A 24,340-nucleotide genomic window follows, 5' to 3' on the forward strand; every position below is an offset into this window, starting at 1 on the left:
TTCTCTCTGGCCCTGACTTCAATGTTTTTTTATTTACTTATTGGTTGACCTGAATCGGGCTTAGAGGCCGTGCTCGCCTGATCCTCCACCACGTGTTTAGAAAGAGGAAGAGGACGAGAATTGCGGATTTCTAAGACTACTCCAGGAGCCCTCAACATCCGTGCAGCAATCGAGCTCGCCGGGCCACTGATCTTGGAAGTCGAGTTGCGCTCTCCTGAGTCGGAGCGAACTTTCTACGGTACCCTTCAAGCCTGGGTTTGACTCAATCGCCCAATCCGGAAAACAACAACGCCGACGAGAATGGCATTCCTCTCCGGTCTCACGGCATCCCTGTGCCGCTTCGAGGCTATGCCCCTAATTATTCTCCGGAAGACACCTTCTCTAAGAGCCCCATTGTCATTACTTAGCACGGCTCGCCGCGTCTCTACACCAGGGCCGAGACCGCTGAGACACGACACCACGCCAAAGGGAGCAGCAGCAAAAAGATCCTTCGCAACAAGCAGTGCCCTCTGCTCCAATACCCGGCAGTCCGTCCCCGACGGGCGTACCGCGATCGTGACCGGCTCGAGCAGGGGCATCGGCAAGGCCATTGCTCTCCGGCTCGCTTCGGACGGGTACAGTGTCTGCGTGCACGACGTGCCTGCCAACAAGGCCGGGTGCGAGGAGGTCGTCGATGAGATCAGGCGGATGGATGGCGGTGGCGGCGAGAAGCGGAAGGCGTGTTATGCCCTTGCCGACGTGTCGAGGCGTGCAGAGGTCGATGCGCTGATCAAGACGAGTGTTGAGCAGCTCGGACCGCTGGATGTCATGTAAGTGCTGAAAGGAACGGCATGCATGCTGTTCAAAAAAACGAAGCTGTTGCTAGAAATCACGCTGACCTGTTCATGCCGATGCTAACAAAAAAAAAAAGGGTCGCCAACGCCGGCATAGCACAAGTCAAGCCCGTCCTCGACATCACAGAGGCTGACCTGGAGCGCATGTTCCGCGTCAACGTGCTCGGGCTGCACAACACCTACGCCGCCGCGGCGAGGCAGATGATTGCCCAGAAGAGCTGCAGGCCGGACCGGCCGGGCAAGATCATTGGCGCGGCCTCGATCGCGGCGTTCAAGCCCACGCCCTTGCTCTCGCACTACACCGCGAGCAAGTTCGCTGTGCGCGGGCTGACCCAGGGTTTTGCCGTCGAGCTGGCGCCGCACAACATCACGGTCAACGCGTACGCCCCGGGTATCGTGGGCACGGCGATGTGGGATCTGATTGACGCCGAGATGGCCAGGCAGCATGGCGTTGCGAAGGGCGAGGTGCTCAAGAAGATGGTGCATGACAACACCGCGCTGGGCAGGGTCAGTGTGGTTGAAGATGTGGCCAGGCTTGTCAGTTTCCTGGCGAGCTCTGATAGCGATTTTGTGACGGGCCAAACTCAGGTTGTCGATGGCGGCATCGTCTATACATAGTCATTCGAGTAGCCAAAGGAGCGCTACGTGGGAAACCCCAGGAGGGACCGCTCGTTTCATGGATGGTCACTGGGTCTTTGTGTGTCGCCGACGACGGCACCACGACCAATGTCTACCCAGATAGGACAGTGGTCACTCGGTCCCCTGTCTCTAGGGTGGTCGCAGATATCAGCACCAATGATGCTGTGTCCAAGCGATCTTGAGGCGACGATCAAGTCGACCCTGTCACAGCAGGTTCCCCATTCTTTCGTCCTGGAGTGCCAACTGTACTTTCTCAAGTTGCCGTGGATGTATCGAAATGTATCAATAGCTTTCAGTCCCTTGACATCGGCCGTGAATCCTTGGGCCTCCGCGAGATTGCCATCTTTCTTGCCCGGCAGCTCATTCATACGATATCGAGCTGCTACTACGCTCGACGAATCTGGCGGCAGGACTTTGCTGGCGAAGAACTTTTGGTTAAAGTCAGCCCTGTTCAAGACGTGCTGATGAGGCGACGTGCGCAGATTCGGGTAGCCGTCGATGCGCTCCCGTGCGATGTTGAGATCGCCGGCAATCACGACAGAAAAGCCCCTTGATTCGAGGCGATGAGCCTCTTGCAGAAGTTCAGTGTGCATGGCCAGTTTACGGTCGTGACGGGTACCGATCACCGCACCGGTGTGAGTCGAGTGGTATGGATTGAATGTGCCGTTGACCGCGTAGATGTTGATGATGGCAAGCTTGAGCGGGCCTCGGCTATCATCTTTGCCGACGGTGGACGGCTTATGCTCCGAAGAAGAAGAGGAAGAACCAATGTTAGTGGGCACAGAGACGTCCAACGCGTGCGTCTCGATAATCTGCACCCGTCCTTCTCTGTCCAACGGCGGCTCACGAATGCAACTAACCACATCCTGCATAAAGTCCTGCCGCAGGATTGCACACACACCATACACCTTCCCGCCAAAACCTCTGGCGTTATGCGGGTCAGAAGGCAGCACAAAGTGTACCTCATATCGTGGACCACCGTCAGCCAGGAGTGTGCCCAGTGGAGGCCGCCCGGAGCTGACGTGGTTCGGCAATTTTTGCATCGAGGCCGGGCCTCCTTCAAGGGAAGACCCATCGTTGGCCGCCACTCGGACGGCGCTCATCGTCTTCTCATCCCCCGGCTTGATCTTGATCTCCTGCAATAAGAGGACCTCCGGCCAGTGCTGTCGTCTCAGAGCATCTCGTAAGGACGGCCTGCTTTCCTTGGAAGGGTCACCCTGCAAATAATCAGTAAATTGTGACGGTAGAATGTCTGCCAATCCTTGAGTACATACAGGAAACTTGCCATCAATTTGGCTGTCACCGGGGCTGTGTTGTCTCTTCCTGGATCTCGCGGTGATTGATGACTGGAAGAATGAGTGTAATGTCTTTTGCAAGTAACCTTGCACGAAAGGCTGGATGCCATTGATGTTCCATGCCACGATGCGAATCCCGGTCCCTCGATTGGGCTTTTGAAGAATGCTTGTAGAGGACGGGTTCGTGGAATCACTGGGTGTTGTTCTATTTGGTGACTCTCGCTTTCTGCGCTTGAGTGGCGGCGGGGAAATGCGGCCGTATTGTGCTGCCGTCATGATTTCGAAATTCACAAGCGTAAACGGGAGCGCTAGAGGCCGTCAGCTGCACTTGCGCCGACGTGGTTGCGCCATCGATACATGTTGTTCCATGAAACAGCTGGGTAGAATGAGTCCTCGAGCATCTGCTCTGCGCGGAGAAACACCATCCACTTATGGCGTCATCGTCTACGGACATAGGCACAGCTGCGAATCGTCCGAGTTTGGCACGAAATGACACCGCAGAGCAGGCAAGCACGATTCAAATTACCCAGTCACAAGCCATTGAGGATACACAGTTACTTTGATGGAAGATGATACATTGGTAACAGAGCTGATAAATTCTCTATGTATGACTTTTAGTCCGTAGTTCTCAGCGAGATAGAACAAGGTTCAACATCTGGAATCCACCAAGTTAGCAGACATTCCATGAAGCGTTTGCAAGAAAATGTGGCTTCAGATTCCATTTCAGTTATAATAATAGTGCCTTGTCAAAGGCGGTATCAGCAATGCTATGACGAGCTATGTTGACCGTCGTGATAAATTAAATCATCACATGGAATTCGGGCTGCGCAGGGACAAACAGGAGAGAAATGTCCTTACCATAGTGCAATGCGGCAGTGAGATCTCACGGTCAAGTCATGCAATTGGCAAGAATCTGCCTGCGCGACGCAACAAGATATGCTCACAAGACAAACTGATCATCGAAGCACAATCAGACAGGACTAGACTCTTCAAGGCCGTGAGGCTCTGACATATGCTTGTCAATTGTTTTCGTCAGATCATCATATTGGCTTCGATGAGCAGTCTGCTGGACAGACAGCTTTGTCGAGAGTGCCTCCTTTGTGCAGGAGAATGTCATCAAGTCACAGGCTAAAATCACTGTTTGCGGTCAGCGAAAATCCTCAGAAGAAAGTGTAAACAAGTCCAAGTGAGGGCATTCGTATCAGTTATGCATGAATGGTATAAGTAAAAAGGTTGTCTCCAACGGTGAACCCGAATCAGACTCGTCATCTAGATGTTCATCAGACGAAAGAGGGGAGAGTGTAGTGTACACAAGAGCGACCAAAGAAAAAATTCTTACCATTGAGCATCATCCAGGCACTTTTCGATACTACCTTGTCAACGAACGCTTGCGCGTCGGGTCGTAGACCTTCTACAGACAACCAAGTCAGCTTGCGTTGAGCAGAGCTTCGTGCAAAATCATATGGTGTCGGATGTGTGATCAGTGGGCGAGGTTTTCTAGGCCTGCCACAAAGAGGCATATCGACTCATGTGTTTTTATTTCGGAGCCCAGTGCCGCTTCATCATTTCGAGGTGATTCGAAAAGGAGGGGTGGTCGGGGATGGCATACCATTCAATACGGTTGGCCCGTGGTGCTCTGAACATGTCTCCGTCAGTGATTGGTTTCAATCGTAGATGCAAGACAATGTGGATGTTGAGGTATTGTATCAGATACAGCCAGTTTTTTTCGTCAAGAGCAGTTGCCTCAGACGGTAATTTCCAGCTGTGCCGAGGCACAGAAGTGATCATCATGGAAAGGGGAGGGCGGGTGCGGATTGAGAGCGCGTGCTGGCGGTGACTTACCGATGAGGAGCACCACGAGGGTACCACACTGGCATCAAGCAGAGCTCAGTGTGGCGCGGGCGCAAGCCCGACTAGCCGGGAAGGCAACAAACATCGTAAACTGTGAAGATACGTTAGCGCTCGACTCAGGAGACGGGACTGGCGTTGCGAAAAGCGTGTCGTGTGCCATGCAATCAGACTGACATGCACCTAGTTTCACTTCGAAAGATCAAAGACTCTAGTTTGTTTGCGGTTTTGCGGTTGTCATCAGATAGGAGAGGGGGTGAGGGCAGGATGAAGCACGAGTGTGCAACTTACCATTGATCACGCATGCATCGCGTGGAGGTGATTGCTGCTGCTGGAAGCAGGATGCAAAGATGCAGGTTGGAAGAAGCAGTGAGGACGGAAGGAGGAAATTTCAATGGATCGTCAAAGAAAAGGCAGCAGCTCGAGTGGAGCTCCGCGCCAGAGTCGGCCCGCGCAAGGAAAAAAGCTGCTGGCACAAGAGGTGGTGCGTGCACGTTGGCTGGACACTGACTGGGATGAGCCACTCGTGGCTGAGGTCGAGTCAAGCACTCTAGGACCTCCAGACCTCAGCCACACTTGAGATCACTTGGCTTCCAAGGTTGGCTCTGTCGTGGATTGCACCGACTGCTCGGGGCCCCGCCTTTGCCAATCATGCTCCCGCGCGTGATGGGGACCCGGCTGGCGGGGTATCAAGGGGCCGAAGGGGGGGGCTGATCCGAAAAGCTAGGGGAGCAAGATGGCATTCTGCCGATGCACAATTGGCACAGCACGAATGCCCCCTCCGGCTGCCCTTTTCTACAAGTGCAGACTTGCTACTGCCGGCGGAAATATCCTTGGCTGGGTCTGCTGCTCCTCAGACAGCCGCAGCCAATTGATCAAGTCGAGCTTGCATACGGCCTGCAGGCACGCTCGGAAGAACTCTCGTGGAACCCCAGTGACGTAAGGCCCAGGCCCGCCGCGACTTCACCCGCATCACCGAGGGGGTCGGCTTCGAGGGCGCGCCGCCGCGTTCTCGTGACCCGGGAAATCCTCTTTGCGGCGCCCCTCGGCCACGACACCTCGGCCGGCTTCCCTCGGGCCATCACTGGACTGCAGTGCTGGCGCCGTCCAAAGTTGGAGACCACGATGCTTTCCCCAATCCTCTGCCCCGGGAACCGTGTAAGCCGATCCGTGCATGCTCGTCGAGCCTGGACCCTCCACGGTGCCAGCACGGCGCTCACGGACTAGCTTTCAGCCCCCGCAATGACAACACGAACCCAATCCCCGTGACGGAGCACAGCTGCTAAACGCTCTTCCCTTCCATCCTCTTCTCATCCTGTTTACCCTCTTAAACACTCCCATTGTCCCTCGTGAGACCCAATCTCGACCTCTTTTCTCCTTGTGTGTGTTGTGCTCGCCACCCGTGATACCCCTCGACAACCCTCTATCCACACAGACGCATACACACCCACTTACACAATGGCCTCGGACCCCAGCAGCCAGAATGCCACCCAGGCGGCTGGCATCAGCACCGACATTGTGACGCTCACCCGCTTCCTGACCGAGGAGCAGGTCAAGGTCAGGGAAGCGACGGGAGACTTCACGCTGCTGTGCCACGCGCTGCAGTTCTCGTTCAAGGCCATCTCGCACTACATCCGCCGGGCCACACTCGTCAACCTCACCGGGCTCGCGGGCCAGAGCAACGCCACGGGCGACGACGTCAAGAAGCTCGACGTCATTGGCAACGACCTCTTCATCGCCGCCATGAAGTCCTCGGGCAAGTGCGCGCTGCTCGTCTCGGAGGAGGAGGAGGAGATCATCTACTTCAAGACACCCCAGGGCTCGGCCCGGTACGCGGTCGCCTGCGACCCGATCGACGGCAGCTCCAACCTGGACGCGGGCGTCTCGGTCGGCACCATCTTCGGCATCCACCGCCTCGCCGAGGGCTCGCAGGGCACCAAGGAGGACATCCTCAAGCCCGGCACCGAGCTCGTCGCCGCGGGCTTCACCATGTACGGCGCCTCGGCGCAGCTCGTCCTCACCATGAAGGGCGGCGGCGTCAACGGCTTCACCCTCGACAACTCGTTTGGCGAGTTCATCCTCACCCACCCGGACATGCGCATCCCCAAGTCCCGCGCCATCTACTCGGTCAACGAGGGCAACTCACTCTACTGGGAGGAGCACACAAAGGAGTACTTCAACTCGCTCAAGTTCCCGCAGGGCGGCTCCGGGAAGCCCTACAGCGCCAGGTACATCGGCAGCATGGTTGCCGACGCCTACCGCACCCTCCTCTACGGCGGCATCTTTGCGTACCCGGCCGACAAGAAGAGCCCCAAGGGCAAGCTGCGGATTCTGTACGAGTGTGCCCCCATGGCCATGGTCTTCGAGAATGGTGAGTTTTTTTTTTTGTTCTGTGGGAGTGGTCTCTTCTTCTTTCCCACCTTTCAGATATTCCGTGTGCAAATGTTTTTTGAATAAACATTTTTGCTGACATTTCGGATTTCCCTCTTCTCTATAGCTGGTGGCCAGGCCGTCGACAGCAAAATGGCGCGCATGCTCGAGGTCGTCCCCGAACACATCCACGACCGTGCAGGTATTTTCCTGGGCAGCTACGACGAGGTCGAGAAGGTCAAGTCGTTCTACAAGTGAGATTGTCGCAATCGGGAGGCAGCGCGGTAGTGCGGAACCCAGCCAGGTAAATGGGGAAAACTTTGGCTTTACTTATGCATATGTTCATAACGGGCAATTAAAAAAATAGTAAAATACACCTAGGCAGGTTCAATTTTGGGCCATTTCCAATTGAGGACGCCGTAGTAGTGCTATGTGACCAAGGTATGGATGCAAGAAGGGGTGAGACCGCGTTGATTCTCAGTCAGGTTTGGAGTGCTTCCTGGTCTTTCGGCCTGAAAGAATTTTGTAATGTGGTACGACAATAACTCTAGTCATGTCGGCCTGTGCCAAGATTATGCATTATTACCAATTCTACAAGCCAATTCTACAAGATCTTTTATATGGTACATGTTGCCTACATGAGTAGAGCGGCGGCACAAGCGGCTGCAACCACTGAGCCAATATCGCCCTTGCTGACCCCACCCCGCGTGGCAGCATTCGAGGGCGTCGCCGTGGCAGTGAACACACCCGTCAACTGCGCAGTGGTAGTCGCCGTCATCACGACTGTAGTAGCAGGTATGCTCGTCGTGGGCGACTGTGTGACCAAGGCGCCATTAACAAAGGTCGCCTTGCCGTTGATAATGGCACTCTGCTCCTGGTCGTTGCAGCTCCCGGCAATGTTGCGTATGTAGCATGTTGGATCGGGGCTTGCGGGCAAGTCCATTGCGCTCGATGCGCTGCTATCGCCCGTTGTGTTGTACGATGACAAGTTGATCTGTGCCCCTGTGGATACACTCGTGCCATAGATGATCCGGGCAAAGATCTCAAAGGCTGTGTTGGGCTGGTAAGCAGGCACAAAATGTCCCGCCTGATAGACACGGCTGAATGAAAGGTTGCCGAATTGGCGGACAACTCCGCCGATGTATGTGTCGTTAACAATTATGGGGGCATAGCCGGCCTTGGCAAAGGGCGCATATGCCGGGACTGATTCTGCAACTGCCAGCGAGACAGCTTCGCCGCCGTACCAGTTGCAGACGTAGTCTCGATCGCCGTACATAAACCCTACTCGAATGCCACTAGCGAGTAGGTTCGCCAATTTTGGGACCATGGCTTCCCTCTCAAAGTCGCCTGTGTTTACATATGCCGAGTACACGGCCATATTGGTCTCTGTGTAATTGAGCCGAGTGCCCATAGCCTCTTGGACATTAGGCGTGTTTAGATAGTCGATGTACTGACTAGAAGGAAAAGAGTCTGGAAGCAGAGCAGCAATGTCGTAAACGCTTCGGCCTGAGTCGCTATACGGCAGAATTACATCCTCGTTGCAAGTGCTGTAAGCTTTGGCACAGAGCTGATTGACGTCTGGGACTGTTCCGGAATTCGTCGGGTCCAGGACCAGGACAGTGCTTCGACATTGCGTGATCAGATCCCGGCACCCGCCATCGGCATAAAAGCTCGCGTTCGCCATCTGTGCCCGGACGGAATTGATGGCGGCAAGGCCGTAGCTGTTCTTTGTTGCCATGATGGGGTAGTACGGCCCTTGGATGAGGTCGTCAACGCAGCCATTCACGATCCCCAAAGCCTTCAGCTCAATGCTGGTGGTAGAGTTTGTGACTGTGCTGTTTGGTTGCAGCGCATTCAGCTTCTGCCATTTCTCAGCAAATGCCGGACCGTACTTGCCGCCATAGCTTTCAGCAAACAAGTTGACACCCAGTGTGTTGCCAGCGGGTGGCCGATACTGTGGGAACGTGCTTAGGAAGCCCTGTAGCATATGCCATATGGCCGTCGCGGATGTTTGCGTGGTGTTGGACGTGTGCAAAGGGTTCTGGGAGCTGAACGTGCCGTTCAGAAACACGTTTGCGGGGAGCGAGTTTGGTCGTGTTGTGGCTGGTATTGCGATTCGGTTCGTCATCAGATCGAGCGAGCCCGCGGTGGCTTCATCGTACGAGAAGCCGACTTGGTTCGGCTGGTCGACAAAGAGCATGTTGGACGCCCTGTCCCAGCCCCATTCTCTCGCTGCTGTCGTCAATCTGCTGGTGCCGTTCTCGATTACTTCGCAAGGGCCGTTTTCGTTGAATAGCCCAAACATGGAGCTGGAGCCCGGCCCGCCATTGAGCCAGACGGTCAGGGTGGATGACGCTTTGGCGTCTCGCCCTTCGATGAACCAGAAGAACGTGTTGGTCGGGTAGTCACCGGGGATGCTGACCCAGCCGGTGTACTGCTGCTGTGAGTCAAAGGCAGTCTTGCAGGCGCCCTCGGGGACCTTGTAGCTGATTGAGATTGTCGGATCACTAGGAGAAGCGATTGTCGTGAGATTGAGATGCTCGGGCGTGGAGTCGGGAAACTGTGCCTCTATGGGTCGTGCCAGGTGCGCAAGGCATGCTGCAGCTGCGACGAAGACCCTTTGAGGGCCGTGGAGTCGCATCCTCGATTGGACCTGCGCCTCATGCTTCACGGGCAAGGAGCGTGCAGAAGGAAATAGGCGCTGGCCTGCAGTGCCGTCGGAGAAGTGAGGGTAATGGCGAGCTGAAAGGTTGAGACGGCCCCAGCCGTGCGTGTTTGCACAAAGAAGAAAAGTTGGCGTGTTGGCTCTGCCTTACGGTACAATGACGCGCGTCAGCCAAGCATGCATGCCGCATGCCGCATGCTCATAAGGCTCTTTCCGGGGCTGCCAGCCTCGACACCAAACGCCCTGTACCCAACTGCACAATGCTTGCTTGCTTGGGGCTGTGCCCTTGCATTGCCGTTGCACTAAATGTCCCTGGGCCGCACTACTTTAGCTCATTGGCCCGTCTCTGCGGCTGAGGACCGATCGACTTCTGGTGTCAGTCAACTCGACTCAAAAGGGGACAGGCTTCCGCTTCGTTGCTGAACACAAACAATGCAAGCCTGATAAGATACCTGGCTCTGTGCCTGTGGCATTGCCTGCGGTTGCATTGTCCTGTCCCTGTTGCGCAACCGCTCGTCTGCGTCGCCATGGGCTACGACGAAGATGGCCACAACGAACTGGCCTCGGATGTCATTACGTACGTCGGTGTCCCGCTGGCCGTGCTGGGCGTCCTGCCCATCCTCTACAACACCATTGCGACCCTGGCCGCGCTGTCCAAGATCAAACGCATGCTCCGGCACAGCAAGCTGAAAGCCTTGACTCGAAGCGACATTGTCAACCGGGTCATAGAGGTCGAACTGCCCCGATATGCTGTCCAGCCATGGGATCGCTTCGACCATCGTAACGAGTACTGGCAGCTGTCCAGGCAGCCCAGCCAGATACCCGGGGGCACGTGGACCACCTTCAACTGGCGGACAAACATGATCGGCATCAAGACCCAGCGTGTCGAGTATGCCGACCAGCTGCGCCAGCCCCAGGTCGAGGTGGCTTTGGACCAGTTGGTCGCTTACCTGCTTGATCTTGGCGCAATCCCGGATCCCCATGGCTGGAAGCTGCTCAGATCGACTGGTCTGTGGACTCCGATGGGTACTGCGCTCATGACCTCTCCGGATGGCCAACAAAGAGCTTTGACCATTGGCCCTCTGGACGATTCTGACGGGCACCTGTCTCTCAAGGTTGAGTGGTCATCCTCGTGGACGACCCGGGATTTTGCATCCCTGCCGCCATACTGGGTCAAGCTCCCGGCGCCACCGCCAAAGCGGCCCAAGACAAGCAATACGGGTGAAGCGTCAACATCTCAAAGTACTCATGAGCAGGATGAGCAGGATCAACATGGACTGGCACAAGCAAAGATCAAGGCAGGCTCAGTACGAGAGTCCTTGGACTCCGTGCAGAAGGATATCGACAAGACCAAGGCGTATCCCATCACTTGTGAGATCTCGAGCAACGGCCTGATGGCTGCTCTCAGCCAGCCAGAGATGCCGTTCACGTCCACCGCGAATCTTGAAAGTCTGTACGCCAACCATCTCCGAATCAGCCACACGGCAACCAACGGTGTGTGGTTCGCCAGCACTGCCACGGCTTATGGCACTTCGTCTCAGACGATCCTTTGGAACTACAAGATTCCCGACGACATCCTCAACTTTGCTCGTCGTGACACGGTGCCATGCGGCATCCTCGTACTCCTGGACATTGTTGATTTGGCAGACACCCCCGAGTGGGCTACTGCTTACGATAACGGACTGGAGCGGCACGAGCTCTTCGTGAGGCGGACGTCGGAGCAGCGTGCCGCAATGGCTGCGGAGGCCAGAATGTCGCCGGCCGAGCGGCAGATCGCTGCCTCGAACCGACAACGCAGGGAGATGGAGCAACGGATGAACGATAGTGAGTCTCTTCAAACACCATTGGACACCACACAGGTATATACGTACTGACATGCCGGCACTGTCAGTGAGGGACGAGCAACGACAAGCACAGCAGCGCCGGGACGCACGCTTCCTGGAGGCCCTGCAGAGCCCCAAGTGGGAAACGGGGCTGGTGGCGGACCGCTGCCTTAAAGTTCTGAAGCGGCGCTCCCTCTTCGAGGAGGATGTGGAACTCCGCGACGCTGCCGGCATGATACTCCATCGCATGGTGCTCGACGGAGAGTTCACGACCTCGATGGTCAAGATTCTTGATCTGTGGAAGGCATGGGCGGACAACGGCGGCATGCGCAGGTCTGACTATGAGGCGATTTCCGGTTCGATCGAGATTTTCGCGCAGGCGACGCTCATGGTGGCCATGATCAAAGGCACTGTGACGGCTCATGAAGGCACGCTGTCGATGGACCTGCAGGAATGCATGCGGATGTGGAAGATGGTGAGGTTAGGATAAATTCAGTATTGAAAGAGAAAGCCTTGCAGAAACATGTCCTGGACTGGCCTTAACCACGAGCATGGAACGGACTGAATGCAACCATTCAACCGCACGTCTTATGTGTTTGTACCAAAGTCATCTACGCAGTCCCCCTTCTCCGCCTTGGCCCCCTCCTTTTCTACGCCGACGACTCCGCACCAGCAGCAGCCGCCGCCGCCGCCTTCTTCTCCATCAGCTCGCGGACTTTGGTGAAGTGCTCGACGGTGTACTTTGAGTCGACAAACTCGTAGAACTTGACGAGCTTCTCGTGCGCCTCGTCAAAGTGGAGGAGCAGCATGTACTCGTTGGCGTAGGGTCCCACGGGGGTGTCGGCGGTGCTCTGGGCCCAGACGCTGACCTTGTTGTGGACGGGGTCCTCGACCACCTCGTTGATGGTGACGTGGAAGTTTGTGAAGGCCGACATGAAGCCGCCGAGGTACTTTGAGTACTCGTCGTTCTTCATCTCGGGACGTCCGAGGGACCCTATTTTTTGTGGGAATGTGGTACTTCTGTTAGCAGTGTTCTGAACTCTCTTGCTATCCCCTGCGTCTCGGAAGGGGGGCATGTCCAGGTGCTCAATGGTACTGCTAGCCATGATTGCTTGCTGGCGTGAGTTGGGATTAATGATTTTGACATACGAGGAAGGACCTGGGTAATGCACTCGGGAGCCCGGATGGCCATGATCTTGTCCAGATCCCAGCTGTTGTAAGCCTCGACTACTCCCGTGGTAGCCTTGAGAAGGCGAGACTGGCTGACTTCGACGGAACCCATGATGGTGAATGGGGTTTGTGTGCTCGCAACAGAGTATCGTTTAAGTGACAAGATGTACTGAATGTGACGAGGCTCGAACACAAGGCAGCGTCTGGTGTTCGAGAATATTGAAGCTTAAGTTGATGGACTCGAGCCAAGAAGTATTTGGATCCATAGATCGCGGACGCCAGCACCTTTTTAAACAGATCTAGATCGCCCCGGCCACCGTCGTCCCCAGGAGACGCCGCCTTCTCCATATCCCTCCTGACGCCACCTTCTCTGTGCCCTCTGACGCCACCTTTGACCCTCCTTCAGGATAGCTATCGTGTACGGCCGAGAGCTGGTCCCCGGGACCCCTGTCCTCGTGCCTGCCGGAACATGACTTGCCCGCCTGCCGGAACTTTGCCGCCAATCCCGGCACGGAGGACTAGGCGTCGTAATGGAGGGCACCGTTTTCCAAGAAAGTGGGAAACAGTTGGAGCAGAGCAGGGTCCTTTCATGCATATGCAGAGCCATCACGAATCCACAAGAATCTGGCCAGCTGCGTCACCTTGTCACCTGCCCAAGAAGAATCCTTCATTTGCTCCACATTGATCTTGCAACTTGTTCGGGTGGCTTTGCGGAACGGACCCGGGGGGGAAGGGGTTTCGTGGATCGTCCAGCGGGCCAGATCGATTGGGAGCGTGGCCAAGGACAGGCTAGAAGCACGCTAGACGAGAGCCTCGGCATTTCTTTTACTGACAAGGAGCTGCGGTGAACAATACCAAGATGTCGGCTCACTTCCCCCAAACGCAGGATGCAGTAGAGATGCAAGGGACCGTTGGAGATAACGGGAGGCCACCGCATGCCAAGCGACTGACATGACCAACGTCCGATTGCTCTCATGCTGAAGATGTAGGAAACTGGCCCCGTCCCCCGAAGGACAGGATGAATCGTCTCAATTCCATGTGCGAGTCGAATACCCCTCATTGTGTCGATGCGGCAGACCCATGGACCTCCAAGGTTGCGACTCATGACTTAGACGTTGCCTAGGATTCTTCAGCATGGCACCAGCCCCACTCCGAGCATGGCGTCAGACCCGCAATTCGATACCGCTCGACCGGGATCCAACACCAGCCCTCGACCAGTCAGCTCGTACGGGTGCCAGCCAGGAGGCAGTAGATAGATGGAGGATTGGTCAAGGATGAATAAGTCATCCTCGGGCACACAAGCAGTGCTTCCAGTCTGCGACTGACGACAGCCAGGCCAGACCATGCACGGATGTCGACCCGACTCGTCCAGCGCTATACGTGCTTCTTAGATGGCGCAAGACTTGGGAAATGTCGTGGAGTTGGGCATATTCTGGACAGCTCCAGAGTCGTGCAACAAGGAACAAAGGCGATAATTACGACCCTACACCAGCGTGGTTGGACTCGCGCGGGGACAATGGCCCCACAGACGACTGCTCAGCGGTCATGCCGCTCAAGGTTGCGTTCTGTGGCGTTCTGTGGAGAGTGTTGGCCGCGGTGATTGAGCATGCGGTATCCTGCACAACGCGCGATACGCGACGGGCCCAACATGCCAGACCGACGGGTTGCCATTGCAAAGCCGCCAATCAGCAACAGCCAACTTCTTTCCCGACGGCTTGTGGTCTGATATGCAAGAGTCCATTTCCGTACAACAGAAGCTTGGCTCTCGGATGAGGCTCTGCCAAATAGACCCTGGCAGAAATTCTCATCTACCATCTTGCCTTCTGGCAGACGACTCTCGTATTGGTCATTGAAATAAGCCCGAGATAAGTCTGGTATAGGGCGATTACGACCTTGAGCCGTCCCTGAGAAGTCCAGCACAATTATCGCTGGATATGGTGATACTGTGCGAGACATACTGTATTGCCACCATATAGCGCCGGTCGTTAGCCGTGCGATTATGGCCGCGCACGGTACCGAGACATGCCTCCTGAAATGGTGCCAAGAAATTGGATGCGTGGAGCTGTCCCGGTGGCAGGAGTGCATCACGACGGACCCTCACTGACGGCCACGAATCCCGCATCGTGGACCAGCTCGACGAGCAACAGTCGCAGCCCGCAGAGCTGCCGTCAACACAGTGTCAGCCACAGCTTGTCAGCTTCGAGCTCGATAGCAGCACAGCCCGCACATTGACGACCCGACGACGCCACGATAGCTTTTCGAGCTGACGCAACTACGCCCCTCAAACCTCCGCGGCTCCATGCCAAACACGACCGCAGTGCGAAGATGCTCATAGAGCCCCCGACACCCTCGCACGTTCTTCCGCATGCCGCTTGACCTGGTGCGGATGTCGACCACCTGATCGCCTCTTCCGTTCGCTGCCATGGACCACCCGCCGCCCCGACCGAGCGCCTTCAGCGCGGGCGGCAACACCTCCGGCATGTCGGCACGAGCCGAGCGGTTCGAGGAGGAGAAGCGCCGGATCATCGAGAGCTGCTTCAGCAAGAAAGACCCAGTCGACAACTCGCTCCTCGAAACCTACATCACACACATTCGCATCCTCGAGTTCTCAACACACCCCACTTCCCCGCCGCCCCCAGAAGCGCGGACGCCCCAGACAGAGAAACCTCGCGTGATCATTGTCGCCGTGCGCAAGTCGGGCCGCGTGCGCATGCACAAGTCCAAGGAGAATGCAAACGGTACCTTTTCTATCGGCAAGACCTGGGACCTCAACGACATGACGGCCATCGAATCGTTCACAGACCCCAATGGCGATCCGCAGCTGCGCAGCTGGGCCGGCGATGTTGGCTTCATTGTCAACCTGGGGAAGCCGTACTACTGGCAGGCGCAGACGGACAAGGAGAAGAAGTTCTTCATTGCCAGTCTGATCAAGATCTATGGCAAATACACGGGTGGCAATGTGCCCGAGCTCCGTGGGTTCGATCCTAAGGAGAACGACCAGGTCCTCGGAGCCCGCCGGGCACAACCGCCTCCGCCGCTCGCTGCAGCCCAGCGAACACAACCGAGCACGATCGGGTCTCGTCCACCTTCACGTCCCGAGCCTACGCCAGGTACTTCGCAGAATCCCAAGATGGCCCCACCATTATCGGCTGGAGGACTGCCTCAAAATAACGACATTAGGCCTTACCGACCGAGTCCTCCACCGCTCCGCAACCTGGCTCCACCAAACGGCTCAGCAACAGACTTGAGTATTGACTCGGGGAGCAGGTCAGGAAGCAGGCCACCCCCAGACCTGAGGAGAGTGGCGGCCAGCAACAAAAGCCAGGACTCCGTGGCGACATCAATCATGTCAAATGCGAGGAGTGAGGACACATCAAGTCTTCCCCCTCGGTCTAGAGGCGGAATGTCTGGCCCAGGGGCCTTTGGAAGATTCGGCGATCCAGGGAGCCAATCTTCGACTCCTCCACAGATGCCATCGCAAACACCTGGTCAGCTTGACCTGCCGGATAGGAGGAGACCGCCGATGGATCCCGCACGATCTCAAGGCCAGCCCGACAGCGATCTTGTGCCTGCTCCTTTGATGAGCCCAGGGAACCGACGTGAACCTCGCGAGCCTCCCCCTCGAAGTACGGAGCGCATGAGGCAGAACTCCCTCAGTCAGCGATCCGACACCAGCTCTGTCAGAGACAGGTCTGCCCTCCCACCAGCTGCTGGTCCACCGCCCTCCAGTCCAGTGCCACCAACGCCTGAGCCCCCGAAAACACCGACCCCAGTCCAACCAGCAGAGCCAGCACCTCTGGCGATCTCTAAGCCCGCGCTCGAAGAGCCGAAACCATTAGCCACAACGGAGCCAGCACCGCCACAAACAGATGGCTCGGCACCGGAAACGCCCGCCGATGAAGAGCGGCCGGGGTTGGGCCCCATGATCAAGGCGAAGATGTCCAAGAACGACCTTGCAGGATCCATGTGGAAGGCGGCCGCTGCAGTGTCTGCATTTAAACCACGAGCCGGCGGTGCTGCCGAGAGACTGAGGAAGGCTGCCGAGCTGGCTAAAGCCGGTGAGACCGAGCCGGATGGGATCACTGGAGTGGTCCCTGCTCCGCCTCGGCCGGTTGCGACTCCCGAGCCTGCCCGGCCTGAAACTCCCAAGGAACAGCCAGCCAAGAGATCTTCGAATGTGGTGCCGGAAGTGAAGATTACGGTGCCCAACGCGAGCCGCCCATCAAGTATACAAGCTGCGCCAAAAGAGTCTCAGCTTGGCACGCTGGAAGTACAGACGAAAGAAGATCGTAATCGCCGGGTGGCTGCTGGCAATGATGCCAAGTATTTCACCGCTCTTGGGGTGGACACCAGCCTCCTCGCCGAAGCGTCTTTCGAGTTTGCCAAGTGGCTGGACCACTTTGGATGGATTCCCGGGGAGCAGATGCGCAGCCGGAGCTTCGACGAGATGAAGCTCGACATTGATCGTGAGATTAGCAAGGCCCAAGCTGGTGGCTGGGTTGCCCGTTTTGAACCAGATGACGATCGCGTCGATGTTATCAAGACCGGGCTAGATGTTGCCATTGCGGAGTGTGAGGAGCTGGATAACCTGCTTACGCTGTATAGCGTCGAGCTCTCTGTAAGTTCATGTCTGCTGTGTAGCATTGGCATTCCGACTAATCTTCGCAGACACTTTCGGACGACATTGCCTATATCGAAGCCCAGGGACAAGGCTTGCAAGTACAGGCGTCAAACCAGAAGCTGCTCCGAAAAGAGCTGGAGTCTCTGCTGGACACTTGTGCCATCACTAGTGATGATCTGCGAGCGTTAGCGGTTGCGTCGCTCGATAGCACAGGTGGACTCGAAGATATCGAGCAGGCCCTGGTCACGCTTTACAAAGCTATGATGAAGATCGACCCGTCGTTGACCGCCGCAGGGCCACGGAAGAGCGAAGACATGAGCAACCCCGACCAGCCTGCCGGCCTGGGCACCGATTACGGCAAGATGCGCATCGTGCAAGAGAAGAAGCAGATGTATATCTCTGAGAGTTCCCAATTTCTCATGAAGCTGGAGCCGTTCATGAGCCGCCAGTTCGACCGTGCTGCGCAGGAGGTCAAGTCCGCAATTGAAGGATCTCTCACCAAGAAGGGCGACCCTCGCCGGCACGATGTCGGCAGAGAGGGGTTGTGGAAGTACAGCCCACTGATCTTGTATGCCAGAGAGATGGATCTGCAAGGCTGGAACCGAATGCTTCAGGTCTACCAGGAGAAGAACTTCCCACTATACAGATCTGAGTGCAAGGATCTTGTCGATTCATGGAAGCGAAACATCAAGAAGATGACCGGGGAAGAGGTAGAACTGCTCTTCACAGCGCAGGTTGAGAAGCAGCACGAGAGCACCATGACCGCAGCCCGCAAGCTCACGGTGAAGCGCAGCCAGACGCTCGCCAAATCGCTACGATCTCCGCTTGGCGATGGCGATCGCAAGAAGGACAAGGGCGGGGACAATCGCAGCGCGCCCTACGAAGTGTTCGCTGGCATTGTCGACGATGTTCTGCCGCTGGTTGAGATTGAGCAGAACTTCATTGTTGACTTTTTCCATGCCACAACGCTGGAGACTGCAGACTTCCCCGATCTGGTAGCGGCCATGAAGCCTCGCGATAGAAGAGGCGGTGACCTGAAGCGGCACCGGCTCATGGAGCCTGATCGAGAGCTGGCGAGGAGAGTGACCCGGGCCATGGAAGTCATCTTCTCGTTCCTCGAGCAAGACCTTCAGAATACAGTAGCCTGGGTGCTCTCACAGGATCCTTTGTAAGTATCGAGGCCGTGTTTTTGGGGCGCGGCAATATGCTGACTTCTGGCACAGACAAGGTGTTGGTGTTTTGGCGGTGCTGGAGCGGAAGCAAACAGAAATGGTACAGTCGAACCAAGACTTTCTGAACACGGTACTGCAGAAGCTCCACAGCGGACTCGAGTCGCGGTTCAACAAGTTTGTGGAGGAGCAGATCCGCGCCATCGAAGAAACCAAGGTCAAGATCAAGAAGCGGAAGGGGGTGATTGCATTCATGCGCGTATTCCCGCACTTCTCTACCGCGATTGAGAATATGCTGGCCAGCGCCGACGCACACTCTGGCGTGCGGCGGATGGTAGACAAGGAGTACGACCGCATCATCAAATCCATGTTCGACTCGCTCAAGTTTATCGCTCGCGAGAACCCAGCCACATTGACGAGCAGCGGCGCGGACCCGGAAGACAAGGAGGCGCTCAATTTCCATATTCTCCTGATTGAGAACATGAACCACTTCCTGGACGAGGTGGACACGAGAGGTCTCGAGATCCTCGAGGAGTGGAAGGAAGCGGCCAACAGCGAGCTGAGTGAGCACATGTCGCTGTACCTCAACGCCGTCATGCGCCGCCCTCTTGGCAAGCTGCTCGAGTTCCTCGAGAACGTCGAAGCACAGATTGCGTCTGGCAAGTCGACGGGTATCATCGCAGCGCTGCCCAGCAACTCAAAGGCCACGTTTGACAAGGTCCTCAGCAACTACGACGGCAAAGAGGTGCGCAAGGGCATCGAGGCACTGCGCAAGCGTGTCGACAAGCACTTTAGCGCCGACGAAGAGCACGAGGGCGGTGGCAGTAGTGGGCTCCCCAGCATGCCGGGCTCTACGAGCACCTTGTCGACAGTCACGTCTTCGTCTGCCAGGAGTGGCGCTGGTGGCGGCGTGCTTGTGCAGCGGGTGCTCAAGGAGTGCGAGAAGTTCTACGGCGACGTGGAGCTGCGGATCAGCAACATCACCACGACGGTGTATGGAGGGGATGTCTTGTTTGAGTGGCCCAGGCAGGAAGTCAAGGCTGCGTTTGCGGCCAAGTAAGGGGCATGTTAGAAAAGACATGATGGTAGTGTCTCTGGGTGGGAGAGCGAGACTGGTTGTATATATTGACACAACATATATCTGTTGCCGTGGCGTGGCAGATTGTGTGAATGAAGAGAAGGGCACAGTGCCTTTGACGAATTCTAAAAACAGACTGCACAGGACCGGAACGCTTGCCAGGAATGGATTCAGGTCTTCACCCTCCTCGGACAAGAAAAAACTGGCATGCATCTATTCTACAATCCCCCCTTCCCCCTCAGACGGTCATCTGCGCCCGCTCGTCCACAGCCATGTACTTCTCCAGGATGTCCTTGACCCTGTCCAGCGGCAAGCCGTCAATCTTGCGGCCCTTGTGCCCGATCATGGTCTCCCCCATGCACAGGACATTGTAGATGGCCTCCTCGGTGGCCTCGGCGGCGGCCTCGAACAGGCCATTGATGGTGGTGTCGTCGACCATCTTGACGCCCTTGCCGTCCTCGCCCTCGAGCACGGTGGCCCTGAAAGGGTCCAGGGCCCTGCGGGTCATGCTGTACGACTGGACGGGGATCTCGTTGCCCGTGCTGAAGGCCAAAAAGATGTCCCCCGAAGGGTTGTGCCCTTGGCCGCCCACGCGGGCGAGACCCACGGTGGCCCGCTTGGCGAGGCGCTGCAGCTGGATCGGCGAGAGGGGCGCGTCGGTGGCCAGCACGACAATGATGGAGCCGTCCTTGCGGTCCTTTTCCGACTCGAGAGCGGCCTGGCGCGCGGCCTCGTCGGCGTCGGCGGCGGCCTTGGCGGCCATCTCGGCAGCCAGGATCCGGCCCACGGGGTAGCCCGCGATGCGCAGGTTGCGGGGCCGGCCGTAGTTGGCCTGGACCAGGGCCGCGACGGTGTAGGTGGTCTCTCCGTCGTTCTCCTTGTCGTTCTCTTTTCCTCCATCTCCGGTTGTGGTGGTGGTGGTTCGCTTGGAAGCGAGCGGATCGAGGCCAGGGACCAGGCGGGACGCGCTGCCCGTGCCGCCCTTGAACATGTGGCAGATCATGCCGGTGCCGCCGCCCGTGGCGCCCTCGGGCACGGCCGCGGCCGAGACGTTCTCGAGGCCGTGGACAATGTGGTGCGGTTGCACGGCAAACGTGGACAGGTCGTTGAGGTACCCGTCAAAGGTCTCGCCGACGACGGGGAGGAGGAACCAGTCCACATCGGCCGGTTCTTGCTGCGCAGCACCGCCGTCCTTGGCGGCCGCCGCGGCAGCGTTGAGGGTCTTGATGGTGTACTCGTAGATGCCCTGGTACGCGGCGCCGACGGAGAAGGAGTTTGTGAGGACGATGGGGGAGTGGAGGAGCCCCGTCTCTTCGATCCAGTGGGAGCCGGTGAACTCGCCGGAGCCGTTGAAGCGGAAGATGCCGGCGTGGCAGGCCGAGTGGAACCAGTTGTCGCGCGGCAGGATGCAGGTGACGCCCGTGTGGACGGCGCGGCCGGTGCCCGTGTCAGTGCTCGGGTCGTCCGAGTGGATGGACTGCACGTGCACCTTGACCCCCGGGACGTCGGTGATGGAGTTGAGCGGGCCCGGAGCCCAGTCGCCGAGCCGGAGGTCCGGGACGAGCTCGCGGAGGCGCATCCGGGGCTGGGCAGCAGTCGGTGGTGCGCCGCCGCTGGTGGTGGTGGAGGGGGCAGTGGACATGGCTGAGAGATGCGCTTGAACTAGCCGGCGGGGGAAGAACCAAAGTCAATGGGGCAAGCAGTGCAGTGTTGCCGAGACAAAAGCCTGGCAATCTGGCTTGGTAGAAAGAATAAGGCTCGGTACAGGCTCAGGATAGCACGTATATATGCACTTGTGGTTGTGTTTGGCTTGTGCTTTGTAATGGTAGGCCATTGTGGTGATGGACCTGCATTTGGAGATCATCCTCGCAGTGACTCACGCCGGACGGGTGGACAAAGGCAACCCACTAAGAAAAAAAAAAGTCACTGCATTGTAGGCTGTCTAGGGTCAAAACCTGCATGGCGACGGCGGAGCACAACTGGGGAATGTTGACAACCGCCGAAAGGAGAGGACGGAGTCCGACTTGCACATTTGACACTGACTGACTATGCCCGAACTCCGTACGAGCTCAATTGGGGTGCTGGAGCTGACGGGGTGGGATCCCATCCCATGAGATGGACCTGGCATGGCAGCCCCTCATCAGGGTCTTGTGCCGGAAGGACTGGCCAATCGTGCAATGACCCTGTTTGTCAGCCTGCGTTCGATGCTAGTCGAACATGCCGGCAGGGCCTCAACTCCAGAATCATGCACTTGAGCGGCTCTAGTGGCAGCTGGTGATGACCTCAAGTTAGGCCCTCCTCTCTTGACCATCGGCAGAGCAGCGCCTGCTCCATTAGCGAGCTTGGTGCGGGGAAGCGGTGCGCTCAGGCCTGAAGGGGCAGAAGCTCTACTGGAGCAAGTGCCCCAGCTTCCCCACACCCCTTCTGTGATTTTGTGGGGTTAAGAGGGGACAAGCCCCGGACTGCTCGCCGAGCGGCCACCTCCGCACTCGTCGTTCCGCCCTCGCTTTGTGAAGCTCGAGCTAACGCCTCTTGGCTCCTCGTCACCACTTCCACCTCTCGTCTCTTTTCCAACCCGTGCCTCCCTTCTGAGTGTCTGCCTGCACGCTCCGACTTCGACACCCACCGAGTGCCACGAAGTCCACTCAGCGAACATCCTCCTTCATCTCCTGCTACCACCGCCTGCCCATCATGGTTGCAGCTGTTCGCGTGGCGCCCACGGTATGATGCTCTTCTCGTTCGTTCTGCAGACACACCTACAGAGCCCTGATCGTCCTCACGGACTACACTAACAACTGCTTCACCCAACAGGCCGCCTCGAGAGCCGCCAGCCTGCTCCGGACCGTCCAGTACACACACCCGCCCTCGTGTCCCTGCCACTCCAACCCGGGCCACCACCACCACCATGCAAAGCCCCAGGTCGAGTCGTATGCCCGCCGCGCCGGCCAGCGTGCCTTTGCCTCTCCCATGGACCCGTCAAAGCAAAAGGAGTACGCCTTTGAGATGGCCGCCTCGTCCATCCGCTTCGGCCCAGGCGTCACCCAGGAGGTCGGCATGGACCTCAAGAACATGCAGGCCAAGCGCGTCTGCGTCGTGACCGACTCGACTGTCGCCAAGCTCACCGCCATTGCCCAGGTCAAGGAGGCCCTGACCCGCGAGGGCATCGAGTTCACCATCTTTGACAAGGTCCGCGTCGAGCCCAAAGACAGCTCGTAAGTGAATTTTTCCCTGCTGCCGCTTCCAGAAAACGGGGCCGTCCCGCTCATGCACCCGTCACCACCACAGCATCAAAGAAGCAATTGCCTTCTCCAAGCCCTACCAGCCAGACGCCTACCTCGCCGTGGGCGGCGGGTCCGTCATCGACACGGCCAAGCTGATGAACCTGTACACCGAGTACCCGGACGCCGACTTTCTCGACTTTGTCAACGCGCCGCTGGGCAAAGGGCGGCCCGTCGACAAGAAGCTCAAGCCGCTCATCGCGATCCCCACGACGGCGGGGACGGGCAGCGAGACGACCGGCACCGCCATCTTCGACCTCGTGGCCAAGCGGGCCAAGACGGGCGTCGCGCACCGCAACCTCAAGCCCACGCTGGGCATCTGCGACCCCCTGAACACGCGCACCATGCCCTCGGCAGTCAAGGCGAGCTCCGGGCTCGACGTGCTGTGCCACTCGCTCGAGTCGTGGACCGCGATCCCCTTCAACGAGCGCACCCCTCGCCCGACCAACCCGATCCTGCGCCCCGCGTACCAGGGTGCCAACCCCATCAGCGACATCTTCTCGCTCAGCGCCCTGCGGTCCACGGTCAAGTACCTGCCCCGCGCGGTGCGGGACCCGGACGACTTCGAGGCCCAGAGCGAGATGCTGCTCGCCGCGACCCTCGCGGGCGTCGGGTTCGGCAACGCGGGCGTGCACCTCTGCCACGGCATGTCGTACCCCATCTCGGGCCAGAACCCAGGATACCAGCACGCCGGCTACGCCGTGCCATTCCCCATCATCCCGCACGGCGTATCCGTCGCCGTCTCGGCCCCCGCAGTGTTCCGCTTCACCGCGGCGTCAAACCCAGACCGGCACCTCGCGGCCGCCGAGGCGTTCGGGGTCGACATTAGCAACGTGAAGCGCGAGGACGCGGGCGCGGTGCTGGCCGACGCCATCACAGAGTTCCTCGAAGAGCTGGGCGACCAGCCTAAGGGGCTCAAGGACCTGGGTTTTACGGGGGAGCACATCGACGCGCTGGTCGAGGGCACGATCCCCCAGCAGAGGGTGCTCATGCTGGCTCCGGGACTGGATGCCGAGCTGCAGAGGGAGAAGGACCAGCTGAGGGGGCTTTTTGAGGATGCCATGACGCATTAGAAGACAACGGAGAAAACGCTGGTAGGTATGTGGTGGTGGTGGTGGTGGTGGTGATGATGCTGGTGTAAATGACCTGCTTGCGATCGAGCGAGCGAGTGAGATTAGGCTGCGCTGAGGGAGAGCTTTCTCTTCTTCGTCAAAGGACCTAGACTTGGAGGGCTTGAAAAGGGACAGCCATTGCGAAGGGGATGTACATTCAAGGGAGGGCGGGCATCTTCACAGTTCGGAAGAGAGAAAAAATGTGAGGGAGTGATTGTACATAATCGACACACATTCTGCTTGAGGATATGCGTGGACCCTGACTTGGGTGTCCTCGTCCTGCGCTGTTCTCTTACCCAATGATCATCGCGTGCTTGTCATGAGCGCTTGATCTCTCGTGATAACAAGCGCTGTCTCGGCCTGTGCACAGTCTCTGTGAGTATAAAGGAGAACGGACAGTTCGACCAAAGGGCGACTGTCGCACGTCATCAGCCGCTCA

The 24,340-nt window shown here is 57.7% G+C and overlaps 11 protein-coding genes across 11 annotated transcripts; 6 read left to right on the top strand and 5 right to left on the bottom strand.

Moving 5' to 3' along the window:
* Nucleotides 1-348: 348 nt before the first annotated feature.
* Nucleotides 349-1,451, top strand: B0I36DRAFT_232703 (acetoin reductase; the record flags this gene model as incomplete). The annotated part of the gene is made up of 2 exons (XM_046149163.1): nt 349-809; nt 911-1,451. The coding sequence occupies 2 exons, from the start codon at nt 349-351 to the stop codon at nt 1,449-1,451; spliced, it is 1,002 nt and encodes a 333-aa protein (XP_046018901.1).
* Nucleotides 1,452-1,507: 56 nt separating this feature from the next.
* Nucleotides 1,508-3,043, bottom strand: B0I36DRAFT_379733 (Endonuclease/exonuclease/phosphatase; the record flags this gene model as incomplete). Its single annotated transcript, XM_046160786.1, has 2 exons — nt 1,508-2,689; nt 2,747-3,043. The coding sequence occupies 2 exons, from the start codon at nt 3,041-3,043 to the stop codon at nt 1,508-1,510; spliced, it is 1,479 nt and encodes a 492-aa protein (XP_046018902.1).
* A 694-nt stretch (nt 3,044-3,737) lies between these two features.
* B0I36DRAFT_344522 (uncharacterized protein) lies at nt 3,738-4,909 on the bottom strand (the record flags this gene model as incomplete). Its single annotated transcript, XM_046156268.1, has 5 exons — nt 3,738-3,895; nt 4,107-4,270; nt 4,377-4,529; nt 4,610-4,680; nt 4,907-4,909. The coding sequence occupies 5 exons, from the start codon at nt 4,907-4,909 to the stop codon at nt 3,738-3,740; spliced, it is 549 nt and encodes a 182-aa protein (XP_046018903.1).
* A 358-nt stretch (nt 4,910-5,267) lies between these two features.
* On the top strand, nt 5,268-6,148 carry B0I36DRAFT_16139 (uncharacterized protein). The gene is made up of 2 exons (XM_046148667.1): nt 5,268-5,995; nt 6,091-6,148. The coding sequence occupies exon 1, from the start codon at nt 5,366-5,368 to the stop codon at nt 5,840-5,842; it is 477 nt and encodes a 158-aa protein (XP_046018904.1). The 5' UTR covers nt 5,268-5,365; the 3' UTR covers nt 5,843-5,995; nt 6,091-6,148.
* Nucleotides 6,074-7,243, top strand: B0I36DRAFT_235162 (fructose-1,6-bisphosphatase; the record flags this gene model as incomplete). Its single annotated transcript, XM_046149376.1, has 2 exons — nt 6,074-6,986; nt 7,113-7,243. 2 exons carry the CDS (start codon nt 6,074-6,076, stop codon nt 7,241-7,243), a joined length of 1,044 nt encoding a protein of 347 aa, XP_046018905.1.
* Nucleotides 7,244-7,398: 155 nt separating this feature from the next.
* B0I36DRAFT_311635 (Alpha/Beta hydrolase protein) lies at nt 7,399-9,784 on the bottom strand. Its single transcript, XM_046152394.1, has one exon. The coding sequence runs from the start codon at nt 9,624-9,626 to the stop codon at nt 7,620-7,622; it is 2,007 nt and encodes a 668-aa protein (XP_046018906.1). The 5' UTR covers nt 9,627-9,784; the 3' UTR covers nt 7,399-7,619.
* A 393-nt stretch (nt 9,785-10,177) lies between these two features.
* Nucleotides 10,178-11,963, top strand: B0I36DRAFT_344525 (uncharacterized protein; the record flags this gene model as incomplete). Its single annotated transcript, XM_046156269.1, has 2 exons — nt 10,178-11,474; nt 11,542-11,963. 2 exons carry the CDS (start codon nt 10,178-10,180, stop codon nt 11,961-11,963), a joined length of 1,719 nt encoding a protein of 572 aa, XP_046018907.1.
* A 49-nt stretch (nt 11,964-12,012) lies between these two features.
* B0I36DRAFT_16186 (uncharacterized protein) lies at nt 12,013-12,843 on the bottom strand. The gene is made up of 3 exons (XM_046148672.1): nt 12,623-12,843; nt 12,166-12,467; nt 12,013-12,097 (listed from the first exon to the last, which is right to left on the bottom strand). The coding sequence occupies exons 1-3, from the start codon at nt 12,753-12,755 to the stop codon at nt 12,062-12,064; spliced, it is 471 nt and encodes a 156-aa protein (XP_046018908.1). The 5' UTR covers nt 12,756-12,843; the 3' UTR covers nt 12,013-12,061.
* A 2,279-nt stretch (nt 12,844-15,122) lies between these two features.
* Nucleotides 15,123-19,493, top strand: B0I36DRAFT_232823 (exocyst complex component Sec3-domain-containing protein; the record flags this gene model as incomplete). Its single annotated transcript, XM_046149175.1, has 3 exons — nt 15,123-17,261; nt 17,312-18,432; nt 18,488-19,493. The coding sequence occupies 3 exons, from the start codon at nt 15,123-15,125 to the stop codon at nt 19,491-19,493; spliced, it is 4,266 nt and encodes a 1,421-aa protein (XP_046018909.1).
* Nucleotides 19,494-19,749: 256 nt separating this feature from the next.
* On the bottom strand, nt 19,750-21,153 carry B0I36DRAFT_232920 (peptidase family T4 protein; the record flags this gene model as incomplete). Its single annotated transcript, XM_046149188.1, has 2 exons — nt 19,750-20,397; nt 20,467-21,153. 2 exons carry the CDS (start codon nt 21,151-21,153, stop codon nt 19,750-19,752), a joined length of 1,335 nt encoding a protein of 444 aa, XP_046018910.1.
* Nucleotides 21,154-22,202: 1,049 nt separating this feature from the next.
* Nucleotides 22,203-23,862, top strand: B0I36DRAFT_358100 (iron-containing alcohol dehydrogenase-domain containing protein; the record flags this gene model as incomplete). The annotated part of the gene is made up of 3 exons (XM_046157903.1): nt 22,203-22,232; nt 22,323-22,723; nt 22,797-23,862. 3 exons carry the CDS (start codon nt 22,203-22,205, stop codon nt 23,860-23,862), a joined length of 1,497 nt encoding a protein of 498 aa, XP_046018911.1.
* Nucleotides 23,863-24,340: the final 478 nt, after the last annotated feature.

This window comes from Microdochium trichocladiopsis (assembly GCF_020744255.1).
Source record: "Microdochium trichocladiopsis strain MPI-CAGE-CH-0230 chromosome Unknown B0I36scaffold_1, whole genome shotgun sequence".
Taxonomy (NCBI): domain Eukaryota; kingdom Fungi; phylum Ascomycota; class Sordariomycetes; order Xylariales; family Microdochiaceae; genus Microdochium; species Microdochium trichocladiopsis.